Here is a 21,176-nt window from a genome sequence, read left to right on the forward strand (position 1 = left end):
GTTTTAGTACTGTATCTGAAAACGTTCGGGGTAAGGAGATTACTTTTGTTTGTTTTATGAAAGAGCTTGACTTGCTGAAATATTCTGTGTTATATATTCTAGTTGGGACCACTGCCTTCAGAATAAGATTAATATTTAAGATGTTAAAGTCAGCAATTGGCAACCCATGCTTGATAATTTTATGATGATATTTTGTTTGTTTTAGATTGCAAGGGAGCATGGTATTAGGTTTTTTGAGACTAGTGCAAAAGCAAATATAAACATCGAAAAGGCGTTCCTCACGTTAGCTGAAGATATCCTTCGAAAGGTAGGTTCCTATTTTTACTTCCTGCCAGGTACCTGAGTGTATCTCTGTTGAATATTTTGTCTATTCTGAAGTACTGTATTTACATACAGAATTTGAGTTTGGGTGGTATTGTTTCTGTAGGGCAGCAGTCCCCAGCTTTTTTGGCACCAAGCACTGGTTTTGTGGAAGATAATTTTTCCATGGACCGTATTGGGTGAAACTGCCCCACCTCAGATCATGAGGCGTTAGATCTTCCTAAGGAGCATGCAACGTAGATCCCTTGCACGTGCAGTTCACAGTGGGGTTTGCACTCCTGTGAGAATCTAATGCTACCACTGATCTGACGGGAGGCGAAGCTCAGGTAGTAATGCTCACTCACTTGCTGCTCACCTCCTGCTGGGTGGCCCGGTTCTTAACAGGCTACGGACCAGTAAGGATCCGCAGCCCCGGGGTTGGGGACTTTGGCTGTAAGTAACTGGGGAAACAGAAAGCCATCTAGAAATCTGAAGGATCTAGTCGGTGGTAACCATTAATATTCTGAGCTCCACAGTCACTGTCTAGTCCCTAGTTCCATTATTTTTTCCAGTTTTTTATCTTTTCTAGCCTTTTTATTATTGGATTCATTTCTCTTAATGAGTACTTTGCAGTCTCAGATAATTTAGGAAATTTTAAGATAAGAAATGAATCTATTAAGTAGTTATTGCCACAGAATTGCTATTCTGCCATATTAGTCACTTCTCAGGCAAATAAAGGGCATGTACATATTCTGTACATACTGAATAAAACCTATTATGTAAGAAAATAAATAATGCTGAAAATGTGATCTTGAGGAATGCATGTTTTACCTCAGGTTTGTTTCTGGGTTTAAGATTTGTGACTCTCAATATTTGCTAGTATAAGTAACATGTAGCCAAATTAGGAAATCCGATTTTCATATTTTCCCTCAAGTGACTAGGTATAATGCATGGATTTGGTTATGAATCCTGAATTATCTGTTCAATCTGTTGTAATTTTAAATGCAAATAAATACAGATAAAATCTGACATACATTGGCCAGGCGCGGTGGCTCACATCTCTAATCCCAGCATTTTGGGAGGCTGAGGCAGGCGGATCACGAGGTCAGGAGATGAGACCATCCTGGCCAACACGGTGAAACCCCATCTCTACTAAAAATACAAAAATTAGCTGGGTGTGGTGGCACATGCCTGTAATCCCAGCTTCTTTGGAGGCTGAGGCAGAAGAATCCCTTGAACCAGGGAGTCGGAGGTTGCAGTGAGCCGAGATAACGCCACTGCACGCCAGCCTGGCGACAGACCAAGACTCCATCTCAAAAAAAAAAAAAAAAAAAAAAATCTGACACACATCCTAAAAGAGAAGCAGATGTTGTATAGTAGAAAATGTAATTACATTTGGTAACCTTTCTATTTTTATATTTGAAATATTAATATTTTTTCTAAAACCTATATAAAAGGTAGATGTTTGTTTTTACATTTTCTTAACCAACCAGTTTTTTTTCTTTCTCCACTTTGGAAGGACAGAGACATTAGCTGTAATAGAGGTGGTATGTCACATATAAATCTAGTGAAATTTCTGAGCAATTACAAGAGATTGAGTTGAAATACTTACATTGAAGTAAATTCTTTATATAGGGTGACTAAAACCAAGGGACCTAATTTTGAGAGTGAAATGTAGGTATCTGTTTACTACAATTGAATATTCAAACTGGAAAAAACAGTCATCAGTTATTGCTCTTTAATGGGGCTAAAAAATTGGTGCCCTTTTGAATCTGCCAGCTTCCTTTGCATATCATGTTTTGGGACTTCCTGCTTTAGGAGATGTTTTGCTATGAGAATCCAGTCAGATCAAAAATTGAATTTTATTTCAGAGAATGAGAGAGGCTGACAACAATTAAACTAAGTATAAAAGATCTCCATAGTGTGTGTATTGAGTGATAAAAAGCAAATTAGGGGCTGGGCACTGTGGCTCATGCCTGTAATCCCAGCACTTTGGGAGGCTGAGGCGGGCGGATCACGAGGTCAAGAGATTGAGACCATCCTGGCTAACCCGGTGAAGCCCCGTCTCTACTAAGAATACAAAAAATTAGCCGGGCGTGGTGGCGGGCGCCTGTAGTCCCAGCTACTGGGAAGGCTGAGGCAGGAGAATGGTGTGAACCCAGGAGGCGGAGCTTGCAGTGAGCCGAAATCACGCCACTGCACTCCAGCGTGGGTGACAGAGCGAGACTCCGTCTCAAAAAAAAAAAAAAAAAAAAAAATTAGGATATAAAATGTGAAGTGATCTCATTTTTCAAGATTATATGATATACCAAACAGACATATGTACATGCAGATACATTTTATTTTTAGCAAATGGAGAACTGGAAGGGTAGATACCAAACTCCAAATAGCACTCCAAGAGAGTGATGGTGGTAAGGGGGAGAGATCATAGGGCAGATTCATGTACTGACTATAGGCAGTTTAGTTTTGAAATTTCAACAGGTTTCTTTTTTGAATTATAAAAGCAATTTTAAGATTTCTTTTAAAAGAACAGTCTTTCACAATTAAGGTGAACCCATTAGAATTTCTTGAGAAAATAAATCTATATTATTTATTGTTCTTTTGAAGAGCAAAAGAATAGAAGAATACAACTAGGAAAAAATGTGTTTCTTTCTGACCTTTTTTTTTGTTTTCTTTTTGAGACAGGGTCTCACTATGTTGCCCAGGGCTGAAGTGTAGTGGCTGTTCGTAAGTGTGATCATGCTGGCTGTAGCCTCAAACTCCTGGCCTCCAGTGATACACTAGTAGCTGGGTCCACAGGGGTCTGCCATCAAGCCTAGCTCGGTCTCTCTCTCTCTTTTTTTTTTTTTAAATTGATGGGATCTTTGTTTCCCAAGCTAGATTTGAACTCCTGGGCTCAAGTCATCCTCCTGCTTCAGCTTTCTGAGTAGCTTAGGACCACGAGGACACATCACTATCCCTCACTAATTTTCAGATTTTTTGGTAGAGATAGGGGTCTCACTGTGTTGTCCAGGCAGGTCTTGAACTCGTGGCCTTAAGGGAACCTCTCACCCTGGCTTCCCAAAGTGTTGGAATTACAGGTGTGAGCCACGTACCAAAAATTGTATTTTTAATTAAATGAAGGGAATAAAAGAAATAGAAAAATGCTTCTTTTAAAATTGGTTGAAGGTACTTTGTATTTCAGACATTGGTGGGTCAGGATGAAACATTATCCAGTATTCAGTGTCGAGTTAAAGACCAGGATAAGACTGGCAGGAGTTACCACAAGACCACAAGACCTAGTGAAACACTCTTGGCTCTATGTCCTTTCTCTTTCTGGGCTTTTTGGTTTTCGTGGTTTCTGCTTACTTTCTATCTATACTATGTCCTTTGATCTTCTCATCAGTCTTGGCTTTTTTTTTTTTTTTTTTTTTAATAGTGCTATATAGCCATTATATATATAATTTTGTGCCCCAGTGAGATAGAGCTTTCCTTATTATCATTATTAAAGGTTAAAGTATTAGTATACTAATAAATAAAGATCTCAGTCTAGACTTGCAGGGGTGTCCAATCTTTTGGCTTCCCTTGGCCACAGTGGAAGAAGAATTGTCTTGGACCACATATAAAATACACTAATACTAACCATAGCTCGAACGCTAAACAAAAAAATCACACACAAAAAAATCTCATCATGTTTTAACAAAGTTTACGAATTTGTTGTGTTGGGCTGCATGCAGGCTGCAGGTTGGACAAGCTTGGTCTAGAGTTTTCCCAAGTAAGCAGGCCCAAATACTAGGTAGCAGTTTTTTTCATACACATCCGTACACTGATGTGGTGAAGTTATGAGTTCAAATAGCAAATGTAAAATTCCTTCACGTTAGAATTAACTTAAAATGAAAGCAATTTAAAACATCTTTTAACTTAATTATTTGGCTACATGATTCATTCTCTTGCTTCAAACATTTAAAAGGAGAAAAAAAAAGGATACAGAAATTTCCCACCTTGTTCCCTTTGATTCCCTCAATATCAGTTGCCAATTCCTCATTTTCTCCTTACTCCCCAGGTAACTGATGTGATTAATTTATCAGTTATTACTCTTTATGAATATATATTTTTGTCCCACCCCTCCCCCACAACCTTTTCTTTTTAACAGATGAGGTAACGTACTCTACTGATTATCATTTTGCTTGTTTCACTTACGATAAGCCAAATAGTTTTACTTTTTAAATAATTATATACTATTCCTTTGAATGTTTATATCATAATTGAACAAGTCCCCCAGTGGACATTTAGATTATTTTCAAACTTATGTGCACATAAACTGTGTGTGTAGTGCATAATCTTATATTTAAATAATTTTCCATACGCACATACATTTGAAGGACAGATTCTGAGAACTGGTCAAAGAGCATACATGTATGTACATTTGCAATTTTGATAAATACTGCCAAAGTCTGTCCTGAGGGTTATACCCATTTACACACCCACTTGCAGTATATGAGAATATGTGTTATTCACACCCTGGCCAGCACAGTGGATTTACAAGACTCAGATCTTTCCCAGTCTAACCGGTTAAAAAATGCAGATTTAATTTGCTGGTAATTTCTGAGTAAGGCTGAGCATTTAAAAACATTTGTTTGTTTGTTTGTTTTGAGACAGAATTTTGCCCTTCTTGCCCAGGTTGGAGTGCAATGGCATGATCTCTGCTCACTGCAGCCTCTGCCTTCCAGGTTCAAGAGAGTCTCCTGTCTCAACTTCCCAAGTAGCTGGGATTACAGGCGCCTGCCACCACACAAACGAATGTTTGTGTTTTTAGTAGAGACAGGGTTTCACCATGTTGGCCAGGCTGGTCTCGAACTCATGACCTCGGGTGATCTTCCCAACTTGGCCTCCCACAGTACTGGGATTACAGGCGTGAGCCACCTCACCTGACCTAAAAACATATGTTTAAGAATCACTTTTACATTTCCTTTTCTGTAATTTTTTTTTGTTTATTCCTTTGCCCAATTTTTCTATTTGGTTATTGCCCTTTTCTTATTCTTAGCTAGGAGCGAGCTTAAAACTTTTAATAAACTTAATTAAAACTCAACTTCAACTTAAATATTTTGGCTGTACAAGATTTCGCTCTGCAGGAGATACCCTTTTGTTTTTTTGTTTTGTTTTGTTTTTTTGAGTCTGTTTCAAGGATCTAAGTTAAATTCTAAAAAGATAGTGAGTGAGATGCTAAGAAAATCAGTGTAGGAGCCTCCCTGGTTTCCTTCACCTGACCCATACCTGGAAGTTTGCAGACAGAATTTCCAGTGCAACTGTACTTTTTTTTCTTGCTGGGTGCTGGTCTGCCCCCTTTTTCTTCTTTACATCTTTCTCAAAGATCTCTTTTAGGAGCAAAGTCACTTGTACTGGAAACCCCACAGAGGTCTTTTTAATGCATAATTTGCTGCTTTGACACACATGGAGGAGAAGAATCCCATTAGGCAGTGGGAGTAAGTAGGTGAGCTCTAAGGGCAAGTAGCAGTGTCACCTCAGGATGAGTTCACTAGGCTTCTCTTAGGCTACTTGAGGTTTTAAAATATTTTTGAAATACTTTAATATTTTCCCCCTTGGGCTATACAAGCCCTTAACTTTATATTGTTTCCATGAGAGAATAAGTTCTCAGGTACATCGTGGCTTTCAAAATGTTGTGATGAACTACTGTTTTATACAACAGCACCGATAAATCTCAAAGACTGATACTGAGTGAAAGAAGTCACACAGAGAAGAATATATTCAACTATGGTTCCATGTATATGAAGGATAGGAATAGAAAAAAAACTAATCTTAGATGATAGAAATCAGAATATTGGGTAACTTGAAGAGAGCAGTACTGGCAGGAAAGGGGCACAAGAGAGCCTTCTTGGGAATATTATGTTCTATATCCTGATCTGGTAGTTTGACAGTATATACTAAAAATACATCAGGCTTACACTTAAGCTTCATGTACTTTTCTGTATGTAAGGTATCACTTTAAAAATATTTTTTATATATAAGGAATGGGCCTACCTTTTTAAAATACTGTATTCTTCTGATTTTTTTTTTTGAGATAGAGTCTCACTCTGTCACCCAGGCTGGAGTGCAGTGGCGGAATCTTGACTCACTGCAACCTCTGCTCCCGAGTTCAAGCGATTCTCCTGCCTCAGCCTCCTGAGTAGCTGGGATTACAGACGTGCAACACCACACCCAGCTAATTTTAGTAATTTTATAGAGACAGGGTTTTGGCATGTTGGCCAGACTGGTCTCGAACTCCTGACCTCAGGTGATCCAACTGCCTCGGCCTCTCAAAGTGCTGGGATTACAGGCCTCAGCCACAGCACCTGGCCCTTCTGATTTTCAAAGTAATATTTAATGTTGGGAAAAAACAGAATTATACTAAGAATAAAATTAAATCAACCATAATTTTACTACCTAAGGGTTGCTACTATTAGTATTTTGTTGTATCTCCTTTGGAGTTTTTCTATGTTTTTAGGGGAATTGGGAGGAGTCTTACTCTCTTGCTGTGTTGCGCAGGCTGGAGTGCAGTGGAGTGATCATAGCTCACTGCAGCCTTGAACTCCTGGGCTCAAGTGATCCTCTTGCTTCAGCCTCCTGAGTAGCTGGGACTACAGGCTTGAGCCACTGGGTCCAGCTAATATTTTAAATGTTTTATACAGATGGGGGTCTCACTATCTTTCCCAAGGTGATTTTAGCTCCTGGCCTCAAGGGATCCTCCCACCTTGGCCTCCGAAAAGTGCTGGGCTTACAGCCGTGAGGCAGTGTGCCCAGCCATCTATATCCATTTTTAACATGAATTAGATCACTACATTTTCCTTCACTCCTTTTCACTTAATCAGTTGAGACTGCCTTTTTAAAACTATCCTACAGTAATAAAATTAGTCTAAAAAGGCAGATAACTAAACAGAAAAGGGCAGTTTTATTTCTGTGACATTACATATACCTAACATTGGTTTTATACAACCTGCTTCCCAACACCTTTTAAGTACTAAACATATTCAGAGGTCAGGGCTAGAAGATAACAAAATCTATTTAAGAGTTAGAGCAGAGAAGATTTCAGAAGCTTTATAAAGGGATGCCAGGAAATGTCTACAGTATTTCACAGCTTGGAGGAAGCAGGCAAAATGATCAAAACAAGGCTTCCAGATCTTTACTTTGCATGGAGGGGAACCTATCTCATGTGATTGTAATTGTATTTTGTTGTATAAATTGACATTTATGAGAATATTCCTGTTGAAACTTGATTTTATCCATAGCAGTGTTTTTTCATGAGTTATTTTCCTTGTGTGTTTGTTGCAGACCCCTGTAAAAGAGCCCAACAGTGAAAATGTAGATATCAGCAGTGGAGGAGGCGTGACAGGCTGGAAGAGCAAATGCTGCTGAGCATTCTCCTGTTCCATCAGTTGCCATCCACTACCCCGTTTTCTCTTCTTGCTGCAAAATAAACCACTCTGTCCATTTTTAACTCTAAACAGATATTTTTGTTTCTCATCTTAACTATCCAAGCCACCTATTTTATTTGTTCTTTCATCTGTGACTGCTTGCTGACTTTATCATAATTTTCTTCAAACAAAAAAATGTATAGAAAAATCATGTCTGTGACTTCATTTTTAAATGTACTTGCTCAGCTCAGCTGCATTTCAGTTGTATTATAGTCCAGTTCTTATCAACATTAAAACCTATAGCAATCATTTCAAATCTATTCTGCAAATTGTATAAGAATAAAGTTAGAATTAACAATTTTATTTTGTACAACAGTGGAATTTTCTGTCATGGATAATGTGCTTGAGTCCCTATAATCTATAGACATGTGATAGCAAAAGAAACAAAAGCCAGGAAAACACTCATTTTCGCCTTGAATATGTAAATGGGGTTAATTTTGTCCTGTGCCTTATGTGGAAAGGAACTTCTTTGGTTTTCCTTTTTTGTTCTGGTGGAAGCATGTGCAGGAGACATATCATCCAAACATAAACCATTAAAATGTTTGTGGTTTGCTTGGCTGTCATTTTCAAAGTAGTTAATTGAGGACAAAGGGTAATGCAGAAGTGATAGCTTTGGTTTGCTGAGTCTTGTTTTAAGTGGCCTTGATATTTAAAACTATTCCTGCCACCATTTCTTTTCCTTGGCCACTTTTTCCTTGCGTCTCCCTGCATGCTGCTTTATTTGCTTCTCCCTCCCCCACCACCTCATGGTATATTTAAGAGTGAAAGGGACAAACTAGTAGGTTTGTCAAGTTTAATATAAAGCACTGATGTAACTTGCTAGGTAAACGGAAAGATAAGTTCTAACTGCCTACTATCCAATGTCAGTTAATTGGTGTCTTCCCCCTCATTTGCTCTCTGCCCTAAAACGTGTCCCAGATGCCTTCACTGGCTGTTTTACTTCTATGTTCTGCTTTTCTTCCTCTCTTTGTTCCCTTCCTGTCTATCCATTGAGCTTATGAAATGGAAGAGTTAACTGCATGCACTAGTGTTTGGAGGGTGTTGTGGTTTGTCTTTCTAATTAGGTGTATAGCCTATTCACTTTCCTAGAATAAATCTCTTAACCTACATTTGAGTAGTCTCCATTTTGGCAACTCCTCTAGCAGCTTGGTAGCCTAGTACAGGTTGTTTTTTTAAAAAAGAAAAAGCAGGAAGGAGGAGTGAATTTTATTAACATGTTTGCCAAATGTATTGAGATTTGGCCTCTGAAGAACACTTTTTCAGTGTTAAGTTGTCTTTACCTTAAGATTCAGAAATACTTTAGAATATTATTAATTTTAAGTCCTGTCTTCACGTCCTTTTGGAAAACTTGTGTTACCATGGGTTTGGAAAAAGGACAACAAAAGGCTTTTCGTGTAAAGATAAGATCTCTAGCTGTCTCTAACCCTGTTCTTTTTTCACAGCATTTTTTCTAGTTTTGCTTCATTGCTTATCATTAAGATAGGGTAAGTTAAGTTTGCTATGCTGCTAGCATCCTAAGATGATACCTTTGTTGAAAGAATTGTGAATAGCATGATTCATTTCTAGCAGAGGCTGAGTTTAGGACAGCAGCTTCCATTGAGAAGTCTTTCTGTGTCGTGAATAGCATTTTAATGACCTCTTGGCTCACATAAGCAAACAACATAGGGACGTATCTGCTATGAAAATCCACAAATTTTTCAGATAGTGCCCTAAAAACAATTTTATATGCCTCACTGGTTGTTATTCTTAGGTTGTTTCCACACTTGACTTTATCATTGTTTACTACTAGTAAAAAGCAGCATTGCCAAATAATCCCTAATTTTCCACTAAAAATATAATGAAATGATGTTAAGCTTTTTGAAAAGTTTAGGTTAAACCTACTGTTGTTAGATTAATGTATTTGTTGCTTCCCTTTATCTGGAATGTGGCATTAGCTTTTTTATTTTAACCCTCTTTAATTCTTATTCAATTCCATGACTTAAGGTTTGAGAGCTAAACACTGGGATTTTTGGATAACAGACTGACAGTTTTGCATAATTATAATCGGCATTGTACATAGAAAGGATATGGCTACCTTTTGTTAAATCTGCACTTTCTAAATATCAAAAAAGGGAAATGAAGTATAAATCAATTTTTGTATAATCTGTTTGAAACATGAGTTTTATTTGCTTAATATTAGGGCTTTGCCCCTTTTCTGTAAGTCTCTTGGGATCCTGTGTAGAAGCTGTTCTCATTAAACACCAAACAGTTAAGTCCATCCTCTGGTACTAGCTACAAATTCGGTTTCATATTCTACTTAACAATTTAAATAAACTGAAATATTTCTAGATGGTCTGCTTCTGTTCATATAAAAACAAAACTTGATTTCCAGCTGTGTGGTTTGGTTTTCATTTGTTTATGGCATTAGAAGATTACTTCTGAAAAAAATGTGGACTAGCAAACTAAATATTAACGAGTTGACAGAAATGGGAAATCACTGTCAACCTGTGGAAAACTGGAAAGGCAATTTCAAAAACTCTTTGCTGAGAAACTACTTTAAAAAATAGAATTATCTCTGGGATCCTAAAGCGGAATCATCCTTGTGCCAAAATAGGAGATGCCACGATCCTAATCACACCTGGCTTACACTAGTTGGATGTGCCAGAGGCCCTACAGCTGAGGTCACCTGATTTCTCAGGGGGACCAAGCTGGGCTCCTCACGCTGGAGGGTAAATCCTTGTTTTAGCAGCAGCTGGCCTCTTACTAAGAAAAGATTGGCCGGGTGCGGTGGCTCACGCCTGTAATCCCAGCACTTTGGGAGGCCAAGGCAGGTGGATCACGAGGTCAGGAGATTGAGACCATCCTGGCTAACACGGTGAAACCCGTCTCTACTAAAAATACAAAAAATTAGCCGGGCATGGTGGCGGGTGCCTGTAGTCCCAGCTACTCGGGAGACTGAGGCAGGAGAATGGCATGAACCCAGGAGGATGAGGTTGCAGTGAGCTGAGATCGCACCAGGGCACTCCAGCCTGGGCGACAGAGTGAGACTCTGTCTCAAAAATAAAGGTATTGGCCAGGCACGGTGGTTCGTGCCTGTAATCCCAGCACTTTGGGAGGCTGAGGTGGGTGGATCACCTGAGGTCAGGAGTTCAAGACCAGCCTGGCCAACATGGTGAAACCCCATCTCTACTAAAAATACCAAAAGCTGGGCGTGGTGGCAGGTGCCTGTAATCCCAGCAAGTATTTCCTGCTTTTGTTATACATAGCAACAGCCTTGTCTTTATGTGTAGGGAAAAGAAATGTTTGATCCTATATTAAGGCTTTATTAGTCAATAATAAAAATATTTGTTGACAAGATTGTTCCTGCTGAAAGTATATGTAGAGTTTTTCTCAGATGCAGTGATTTTAAGAATCACTTGAAGTGTTTTTAATGTTCTATTCCTTCCCCCCAACATACTTGTTTTGTTGGACCTACAATTCTCCCTTTGCTGGGCGTGGTGGCTCACACCTATAATCCCAGTGCTTTGGAAAGCCAAGGCAGGTGGATCACCTGAGGTCAGGAGTTTGAGACCAGCCTGGCCAACATGGTGAAACCCTGTCTCTACTAAAAGTACAAAAAATTAGCCGGGCGTGGTGGCACACGCCTGTAATCCCAGCTATTTGGGAGGCTGAGGGAGGAGAATCGCTTGAACCCAGAAGGCAGAGGTTGCATTGCAGTAAGCCAACATCATGCCACGGCACTCCAGCTTGGGCAACAAAACAAGACTGTCTCAAAAAAAAAAAAAACCAAGATTGGTGTAGGGAAATAGGCTATGGTCTCCCCCCTTAAATGGATGGTCTAGTTTAGAAAACAAAAGTAATTCATCAAGTTAAGCATATACAAGAGCCAAATAATTGTAATCTGGATTTTAATTGCTGTACTAATATATCAAGTTCAGTTGGTGGGAATAGTTGGGATTGCTTTTTGAGGGAGGAGAGACATTAATTGGTACTTGGAAATGTCGATTCACTGGCTAGGGCAAATGTAGGAAGGTCATTGTAAGAAGAGACCACAGAGACTAGACAATGACAGGCCCTGGGGAGTCATGGTAAACTCTTGAGAGTGGTGAGAGCAGTGTGTTCGTGGAAAGCAAGTTTAGATGGATTTGAATAGGAGAAACAAGGGTTCTAGAGGTCACATGGGAAGTCGTGTTAATCGAGATGTCAATAAGACCTGGCTAAAATGGCAGAGGGAAATGCAGGGTTGAAGGCAAAGGTAGTGTGTGAAGCGGGGAGGGTATTTCTGGTGAGCGTGCTAGGTGCTTTTTTGGCACTGCTCTAGGTACTTTAGGTTAGGTCTTCGATGTCTTGGTGAATTAGTACCCAAGAAGAAATGGTCTCAGATTAAGTCACTTGCTTAAGTTTGCACAATCAGTTGGTGCTGGAGTTGGATTTTGAAACCAGGCCAACACCACTGTCCCTCCTGTGTTCACCTTTTCACAGTTCTCAGGAGGGCCTGGGGTAAGGAACAAGTGCCAGAGACAGCAGAAAGAGTCTGGAGTGGTTGTGTGACCATTTGACCCAACCTTGGAACCTTCTAACGAAGAGTAACACCCTCGAAGTATACTTCATTTACTACTGTTTTTGCTTTATATCACCCCTCACCATCTCGCGCAGAAGCAAGCAAAAGGAAGCAATGGGGCATCTGATTGGTCTGGGAGCTCCAGATAGCCAGCAGGTACTTGAAGGCTGCAAGCCAGCTTGAGAGCAGTGGCTGGAACTGGAAGGGGTGTGCACACTACCAATAGCAAGTGAGCAAGAGGGACCCACAAGAAACTGAAGGTTATTACAGTGCTACAGTTGGCTCTAAGAAATTCCCTTGTCCCACTCTAAGAAACTAGGGCCTTTTTTTTTTTTTTTTTTTTTTTAACTTTTAAAGGAAACAATTCATTTGCTAGAAAAACCTAAAAAAAGAAAAAAAAAGATTATATACAAAATGGTTATCTGAATGTGGATTCTGTACTGCAGCAAAAGCAGCCCAGCTCTGGAACTCTATTCAGCTTCCTCAGTTATCAGGTACATCATGCCACTGATGAAGGTGAAGGCAAAGGCCACCCACAGCAGGATGTAGGAGTAGCCATAGCTGCCTTCTTTGGTCAGGCAATAGAATTCCGTGTTTTTATCGCGCCCGTGTGTATAAATGGAGGCTGCAATCATGAGGCAAAGATACGACATTAGCTGGATGATGAAAGTTAGGACAAACTTCTCTCCCTGCTCAGGGGGAAGATGAAGAAGGCGATGCAGCAGAGAACGGTGGAGGATCATGGTGGCCTGGATCACCTGTAGCGTGGAGTACTCTTTTTTTTTTTTTTTTTAGATGAGTTTCACTCTTGTTGCCCCAGGCTGGAGTGCAATGGCGCGATCTTGGCTCAGGCAACCTCTGCTTCTCAGGTTCAAACGATTCTCCTGCCTCAGCCTCCCGAGTAACTGGGATTACAGGCGTGTGCCCCTACGCCCAGCTAATTTTGTATTTTTAGTAGAGACGGGGTTTCTCTATATTGGTGAGGCTGGTCTCAAACTCCCGACCTCAGGTAAACCGCCCGCCTCGGCCTCCCAAAGTGCTGGGATTACAAGGCATGAGCCACCGCGCCCGGCCGCAGAGTGGGGTACTCTTTTTTAAAATTTTTTCTTTTTTTGAGACGGTGTCTCGCTCTGTCGCCAGGCTGGAGTGCTGTGGCGCGGTCTCGGCTCAATGCAACCTCCGAATCCCAGGTTCAAGCAATTATCCTGCCTCAAGCCGCCTGAGTAGCTGGGATTACACGCACGTGCCACCACGCCCGGCTAATTTTTGTATTTTTAGTAGAGACGGGGTTTCACTATGTTGGCCAGAATGGTCTGGATCTCCTGACGTCGTGATCCGCCCGCCTCGGCCTCCCAAAGTGCTGGGATTACAGGCGTGAGCCACTGCGCCCGGCCTGTGGAGTACTCTTCAAAGCTGTCATCGATTACTGTACAATTCGTGCTGTTGATACCTATTCTCCAGACATGGGCAAAAAACTCATCTCCTACCCACCAGGCATTGTCGATGGTGGCAATGAACAGCAAGGCCGCAGAGATGATGTGGAAGGCGACGATGAAAGCAAGAAGCACCAACATTTTCATAGGGCAGGGCGAGGCGAGGGGTCACGTTTAAAGCTCAGAGCGGGGTGTGGCGGCGCTGGCGGCTGCGCAGGCTGCCGGACCGACGCACCGGCTGGGGCGCGAGGCGAGGCCAGCGGGCTGTTTTGAAGCTCTGGGCTGGGACTGAGCGCCCTCCCTCCTCTGAAACCAGGGCTTCTTGAAATGGCAGATTCCAGGTTTGTGTCAGGAAAGGTGTAAAATGGCCCTGAAATACCTGATTACATTAGATCTCAAAATTAGAATCTAGGGATGTTATCAAGATGGCTTGGGAGTCAACTCTGGCTAGAGATGGGACAGTTTGAACCCATTGGATATGTGTAAATCCATGAGTTCATGATACCAAACACACACATGCACACACCCCTAACTGGTCACTACTGGAGAATGCCAGGGAAATGGTTCTCCCCTCCCCTACAACTCTTCTCTAGTGGTAAGTAAAAGAATCAATAATTAATCCTGCCTTCCTTATATGAACTGTACCACTGGGTAGCTGAATAGTCAACAAGATGAAGTTTCTCTGTAGAGAAGTATTCCAAAAAAAAAAAAAAAAGAAGAAGAAGAGGTGATAGAATCTTATCATCCCACAACCTCTGATGAATCCGTGGATCTAGGCAATGGTCAATGGCTACTAACATCACAGAAAGATCTAACGAAACAGACATTTATGTTCCTTCTGACCAAGAGCACCATGCTTATGAGGAGGCCATGCCCGATCAAAAGATCCGATCTGTAGTCTCGAGCCAACTGCCAATTTATAGGAAAAATGAGGACAGAACATGTTAAACTAAATCAATCAACAAAATCCAGACTGTAAATTTTACAGGACAATTGCTTCAGCCTCTTCAACAATTCAATTTCAATAGGTAGAGAGAGAAAAGCAGGCAAAGCTAAACTATAATGTGTTCAGGAAAGAACAGGGTAATATACTAAAGTAAATTAAGAAAATGATTATCCTAGAAGTCAGGATACAAATATTATTATTATTATTATTATTATTTTGAGACACAGTCTTGCTCTGTCACCCAGGCTGGAGTGCAATGGCGTGATCTCAGCTCACTGCAACTTCTGCCTCCCAGGTTCAAGTGATTCTTGTGCCTTAGCCTCCCAAGTAGCTGGGATTACAGCACCCACCACCACGCCTGCCTAATTTTTATATTTTTAGCAGAGACGGGGTTTCACCATGTTGCCCAGACTGCTCTCGAACTCCTGACCTCAGGTAATCCGCCCCCCACTCAGCCTCCCAAAGTGCTGGGATTACAGGCATGAGCCCCTGTGCCTGGCCAGGAAGGGATATTCTTAGCAGAGAAAGAGGATGTTATGACTGGTGGGGGAGCATACAGAGGGTTCCTAGGATGGCAAAATCTTATCTTTTCACATGGATATTGGTTGCAAGGGGGTTTGCCTTATAACAATTCATTAATCTACCCATTTGTTTTATGTAAGTTTTAAAATTTGTATTATAAGGGCTGGGCGTGGTGGCTCACGCCTGTAATCCCAGCACTTTGGGAGGCTGAGGTGGGAGGACTGCCTGAGCTCAGGAGTTCAAGACCAGCCTGGGCAACATGACGGAAATCTGTCTCTACAAAAAATAACAAAAATTAGCCAGGCATGGTGGTGTGCACCTGTAGTCTCAGCTACCTGGGAGACTGAGGTGGGAGGATCAGTTGAGCCCTGGAGGTTGAGGCTGTAGTAAGCCAAGATCACACCAGTGCACTCCACTCCACACTCCAGCCTGGTTGACAAAGTGAGACCCCCGTCTAGAAAAAAAAAAAAAAAAAAAATTGTATTATAAGTTTAACCCTAAAGGGCTGTGAATGTGTGTGTCTATGATTATATTGGGTAGCTCCTAGTCTCTAAAACCGTAGAACCAGTCTTAAAGGCTGTGCACCAAGATCCAGGTGCGCCCTCCAAAACAGCAACAAAAAATGTTGTGCATCAAGACCAGTGCTCAGGATTAGACTTAAAAGAATTGGTCTGCTGAGGCCCTGTAGTCACTGCTGATCAACACAGACATCACGGCCCAAGAATTGTCCCTGCTGCCTCTGAAAACTGGCTGCCACCAGTGCCCAAACTCTTGCAAAGGTGGATGGACACTGTATGGATTCTGCTTTGTTTCAGTGGCTTCTGGTTCAGAGTCTGGGTGATTATTGGTTGGTGAAGCCCAAAACACATGCCCCTGCCCCAAGTGCCAGGAAAGTGGGGAAAAGCGAGAATCTCTTGTTTTTAGCTTCAATAGCGGGAGGTGGCCTCTGACTCTAAGATGGGGGATTTAGGTAACCGGATGCACAAAAAGAGTGATAAATATCTACTACGCCAGTGGTGTGCAAACTTTACTGCACTTTAGGTGAGTGCTTTAAAAAATACCAGCACGCCAGGCATAGTGGCTCACGCCTGTAATCCCAGCACTTTGGGAGGCCGAGGAGGGTGGATCACCTGAGGTCGGGAGTTCGAGACCACCCTGACCAACATGGAGAAACTCCGTCTCTACTAAAAATACAAAATTAGCCGGGTGTGGTGGCACATGCCTGTAATCCCAGCTACTCGGGAGGCTGAGGCAGGAGAATTGCTTGAACCCAGGAGACAGAGGTTGCGGTGAGCTGGAGATCGTACCATTGCACTCCAGCCTGGGCAATAAGAGCAAAACTCCGTCTCAAAAAAAAAAAAAAAAAAAAAAAACCAGCGCTGGCTCTATGCAGTGGCTCATGCCTGGAGTCCCAGCACTTTGGGAAGCCGAGATGGGAGGACTGCTTGAGGCCAGGGGTTCAAGACCAGCCTGAGGGTATAGTGAGACCCTGTCTTTACACAATACACAAACAAACAAATGCCAAGGTTGCACCCCAGAATTCCTGGGATGATAGTGGCTTTTTATTCGCTTTTAACTTCCTACGTGATTCCCGTGTGCAGCCAAGTTCATGAGCCAGTTCCCACACCCTTGCTGCTCCAAGTATGTTCTTCAGAGCACCTGCACTGGAATCCCCTGGGAGCTTCTGAGAACTGCAGCTGCTCTGCACAGTTCGCATCTACGATTACGCAAGAGCCCCGGGGGGGTCTCACACAAATTACAATTTGAGAAAGGTAGCCCTGTGCTATTCTCGCAAGGCCAGCCCGAATCTCAGCAGCAGGTATATTCCCCACTTCTGAGCAGAGAAGTTGCCTCTCCCTTCTAAATCCTGAGAGAAACACATTTGGCCTGCTTTTCCACTGGGCATTTATTGCCTGCTTCCTTGGTTGGAGCTAACTGGCTTATCTCTTCAATGGATTGTGAGCAAGGGGTGGGCAGGGACTCCAGTCCTCTTTATGTCTTCACTGATCTCATTGCATACAGCAGGTGCTCAGAACATGCAGTGAGTGAATCGGTGACGTCCCTTCAGCTTCCCTCTCCCACCACATTCAAGCAGGGGATGCACTGGCCTCCTTTTCCCCACCCCCATTTCCATACATTCACAGTTCCATCTTGATTTAAAGGCAACTTCAGTTATAACTTTTAGGCTGGGCACGGTGGCTCATGCCTGTAATCCCAGCACTTGGGAGGCCAAGGCTGGCAGATCACTTGAGGTCAGGAGTTTGAGACCAGCCTGGCCAACATGGTGAAACCCTGTGTCTACTAAAAATATAAAAATTAGCCCAGCGTGATGGTGCGTGCCTGTAATACCAGCTGCTTGGGAGGCTGAGGCAGGAGAATCACTTGAACCCAAGAGAGGTTTTAGTGAGCTGAGATCATGTCACTGCACTCCAGCCTGGGCAACAGAGCAAGACTGGCTCAAAAAAAAAAAAAAAAAAAAAAAAAGGCAGGGCCCTATAGCTCATGCCTGTCATCTCAGCACTTTGGGAGGCTGAGGCGGGAGGATCACAATGTCAGGAGTTTGAGACCAGCCTGACCAACATGGTGAAACCCCGTCTCTATTAAAAATACAAAAATTAGCCAGGCATGGGAATGCATGCCTGTAATCCCAGCTACTCAGGAGGCTGAGGCAGGAGAATCACTTGAACCCGGGAGGTGAGGTTGCGGTGAGCCGAGATCATGCCGCTGCACTCCAGTCTAGGTGACAGAGCAAGAATCTGCCTAAAAAAAGAAAAATTTAAACAACTTTAAAGTTCAGATCTATTCTTACTGCTTCCAGGTATTGGATAAATTAGTTGACTCCTGTGAATCATTTCCTTGTTCCTAAAGGAGATGGACTAGAGCGAGCCCTCTTAGCGCACCCGGCAGCGCGTCAGTCTCCTAATCTGAAGATGGACTAGAAAGCCCTCTGACACTCAGTCCAGTGGAATGTTCCACAGTTCTGTAGTCCGCCTTGCTAGATTAGCCAGGACTCCAATACCCCAACTCTTGTGGGGTTGGCAGTGGGGCTTGCATGGAGAAACTATAAATTAAAGTAGGGTCGCTACGCCACCGTGTGACCAATCCTGGAAACTGCATTTCTTCAGTGTGCCATGAGAGATTTCTCAAAAGCCCATCAAGATTTTAGGGTAATATAGCCCCACAAAATTAAATGATCTCTCCCTACCCCCACCAGCATGGCAGACATGGAATTTTAAAAGTATAAACCAACAAAGATAAAAATTAGGGAGCAAGAGACATCAGCAAGTGAGAATTAAAATTTTTATGTATGCAAATACTAGTCTTTAAAAAATGGAAGATGGAAAACAGAGCTAACTGCCATGGAGCGTAAGTTACAACCTCAGTGTTTTCAAAGGATGCCAGTAAGAAGTGGGCGTATTTTCTCTAATGGGATCCCAAGAGTTCCAGGATTTACAGGTACCAGGTACCATGGACAAGTCAGGCATATGGCAATGGGCTAAAAATGGGGCAAGGAAATAACAGATCCCAAGTGTCCCTTCCCACCCCTCACAGCCAGGAGTTGCTGTCACCCCTCCTTGAGGTTTATTATTTGCAGAAATGAAACTATAGAGGCTCCAGACTTGAGGCCACCAGGCCCAGAGAGAGGTGGAAGTGAGTCATAGTATCAAAAACAAGGAATGAAGTGGACACTTGTCTTGAATGATGGGCTCCTAAGCTTCTTTCCTTCATTCTTCCTTCCCTTTCCCAGAATTTTAGCAGCCAAATACATGTACCCAGGCAGAAGATTAGGAAGTCCTGTCACATGGAAGTTCACCAACCAAAAGGCCCCTCATTGCAGATTCCTCCAGTTACGAGGATATATGAACACATATAAAGTTTCCAATCAACCAAAACGGTATATACGAAATCAGTCAATATAAAGAAAAGTATAGGAAAATTAATAACAATCTACCAAAATCGTATATATGAAATCAGTCAACATAAAGAAAAGTATAGGAAAATTAATAACAATCTACAGAAAAAAATAGCCGGGCATGGTTGCACACGCCTATAATCCCAGCCACTCAGGAAACTGAGGTAGGAGAATTGCTTGAACCCGGGAGGTGGAGGTTGCTGTGAGCTGAGATTGCGCCACTGCACTCCAGCCCGGGCGACAGAGTGAGACTCCGTCTCAAAAAGATAATAATAATAAAAATAAATAAATAAAAATAACAGTCCACATACCTGACACCCAGATTCAGTTAGATATTCAGTTCTTCATGTTGACATAAAAGAGACAGTAAAACAACTAACAAACGGAAAAAGGAAACTTAAGGGGAAAAAAGGTAAGGAAAACCAAAGAAAAACCCCAAACTCACTTTAAACGATATTTTTGAATGACGTGAAATCCATAAATCAAGAATAGATTGCTACAAAAGAGAACAAATAATGAGAAAATGATCTCTAAAATAAAAACTATCCACTGAAATAAAATGATTCAAGAGAAGAATAGGCCAGGCGTGGTGGCTCCAGCCTGTAATCCCAGCACTTTGGGAGGCCCAGGCAGGCAGATCACTTGAGGACAGGAGTTTGAGGCCAGCCTGGCCAACATAGTGAAGCCCCATCTCTACTAAAAATACAAAAATTAGCTGGACATTGTGGCACATACCTATAGTCCCAGCTACTCGGGAGGCTACTCGGGAGGCTGAGGCAGAAGAATCGCTTGAATCCAGGAGGCGGAGCTTGCAGTGAGCCAAGATCGCACCACTGCACTCCAGCCTGGGCGACAGAGCGAGACTCTGTCTCATTTAAAAAAAAAAAAAAAAAAAAAGTGGAGGAAATAAATTTCCGTTCTTTATAGATTAGTCAGTCTATGATATTCTGTCACAGCAGCACAAAACAGACTAAGACATAAAGTAATTATCAGAGAGAAAATACAAAAATACAAAAGGAACTTTCTTGTCAAATGTAAAAGCAAAATAAATGACATATTCAGATATGCAAACAGGTAAATTTTTTTCTTCCCTTGCTCTCCTTCTCAGGAATCTACTCCAGCAAAAGGAAAGAGTACACCAAGGAAAAGAAAGGCCCGAGACTCAGAAAACAGGGACTCAAGCGTGGGCCAGTCCTGAGGGGGCAATGTAGTTGGACTTGGAAGCAACATATCCAGAGTTGAGCAGGAAGACAGCCTCCAGGAAAACCAGTGGGAGAAAGAATATTGATGGGTGGGTGACATAGCTGAGGGACAGTGCAAAATCATGAGGCTAAGAAACAAAACCTTTCTATCTGCTGGGAGCAGCTCTCTGAGAGCTGGGATAAAATCTGTCCTGTCTCACACTGGATCCCCAGTGCCTGACTATTCCTGGCACATAGTAGGTGCGCAAGAAATATTGTTAAACGAGGCCAGACATGGTGGCTCACACCTGTAATCCCAGCCTTTCGGAGGTCAAAGCAGAAGGATCTCTTGAGCCCCTGAGTTTGAGACCAGCCTAGGCAATATAGGGAGATTCCATCTCTACAAAAAATAAAAAATTAGCTGGGTGTGGTGCTATGTGCCTGTGGTCCCAGCTACTTGAGGTGCTGAGGTGGGAGGATCACTTGAGTCTGGAGGTCGAGGCTGCAGTGAGCCATGATCACACCACTGCACTCCAGCCTGAGCAACAGAGTGCAGACCCTATCTCAATATATGTGTATGTGTATATATGTGTGCGTATATATATGTGTGTGTATATATATACATATATTTAGATGAGTGAGTGGATGAATGCATGAAGGAGACTTGATCAAACTTCCCATTTGTGCTTTAAGCCAGGTGCTAAAGCAGACCAGCTAGCCTGGGCACCTGAGCGCCCCTCTCCCACTACAGATCCCTTAGAAATACAACATCAATATAATTTTGAATGCATAATCAAGTCCTCAAGAAAGCAAGGATAATCCGAAGGAGAAACAGGTAACTTACAAATCATTTTTGTTTTGTGTCTATTGTTAACATATAAAAAACCATACAT

At 42.1% G+C, this 21,176-nt stretch overlaps 1 protein-coding gene and 1 pseudogene across 1 annotated transcript in view; one reads left to right on the forward strand and one right to left on the reverse strand.

Annotated features, from left to right (window-relative positions):
- Nucleotides 1-10,118, forward strand: part of RAB10 (RAB10, member RAS oncogene family) — a 107,739-nt gene extending 97,621 nt beyond the window's left edge. The window contains exons 5-6 of the mRNA XM_009183821.3: nt 206-307; nt 7,606-10,118. Of these exons, the coding sequence (XP_009182085.2) occupies nt 206-307; nt 7,606-7,689 (186 nt within the window). The 3' untranslated portion in view covers nt 7,690-10,118. The remainder of the gene's footprint in view (nt 1-205; nt 308-7,605) is intronic.
- A 2,551-nt stretch (nt 10,119-12,669) lies between these two features.
- LOC110741040 lies at nt 12,670-13,881 on the reverse strand (annotated as a pseudogene).
- Nucleotides 13,882-21,176: the final 7,295 nt, after the last annotated feature.

Source organism: Papio anubis, chromosome 14, assembly GCF_008728515.1.
Source record: "Papio anubis isolate 15944 chromosome 14, Panubis1.0, whole genome shotgun sequence".
Classification (NCBI taxonomy): Eukaryota; Metazoa; Chordata; class Mammalia; order Primates; family Cercopithecidae; genus Papio; species Papio anubis.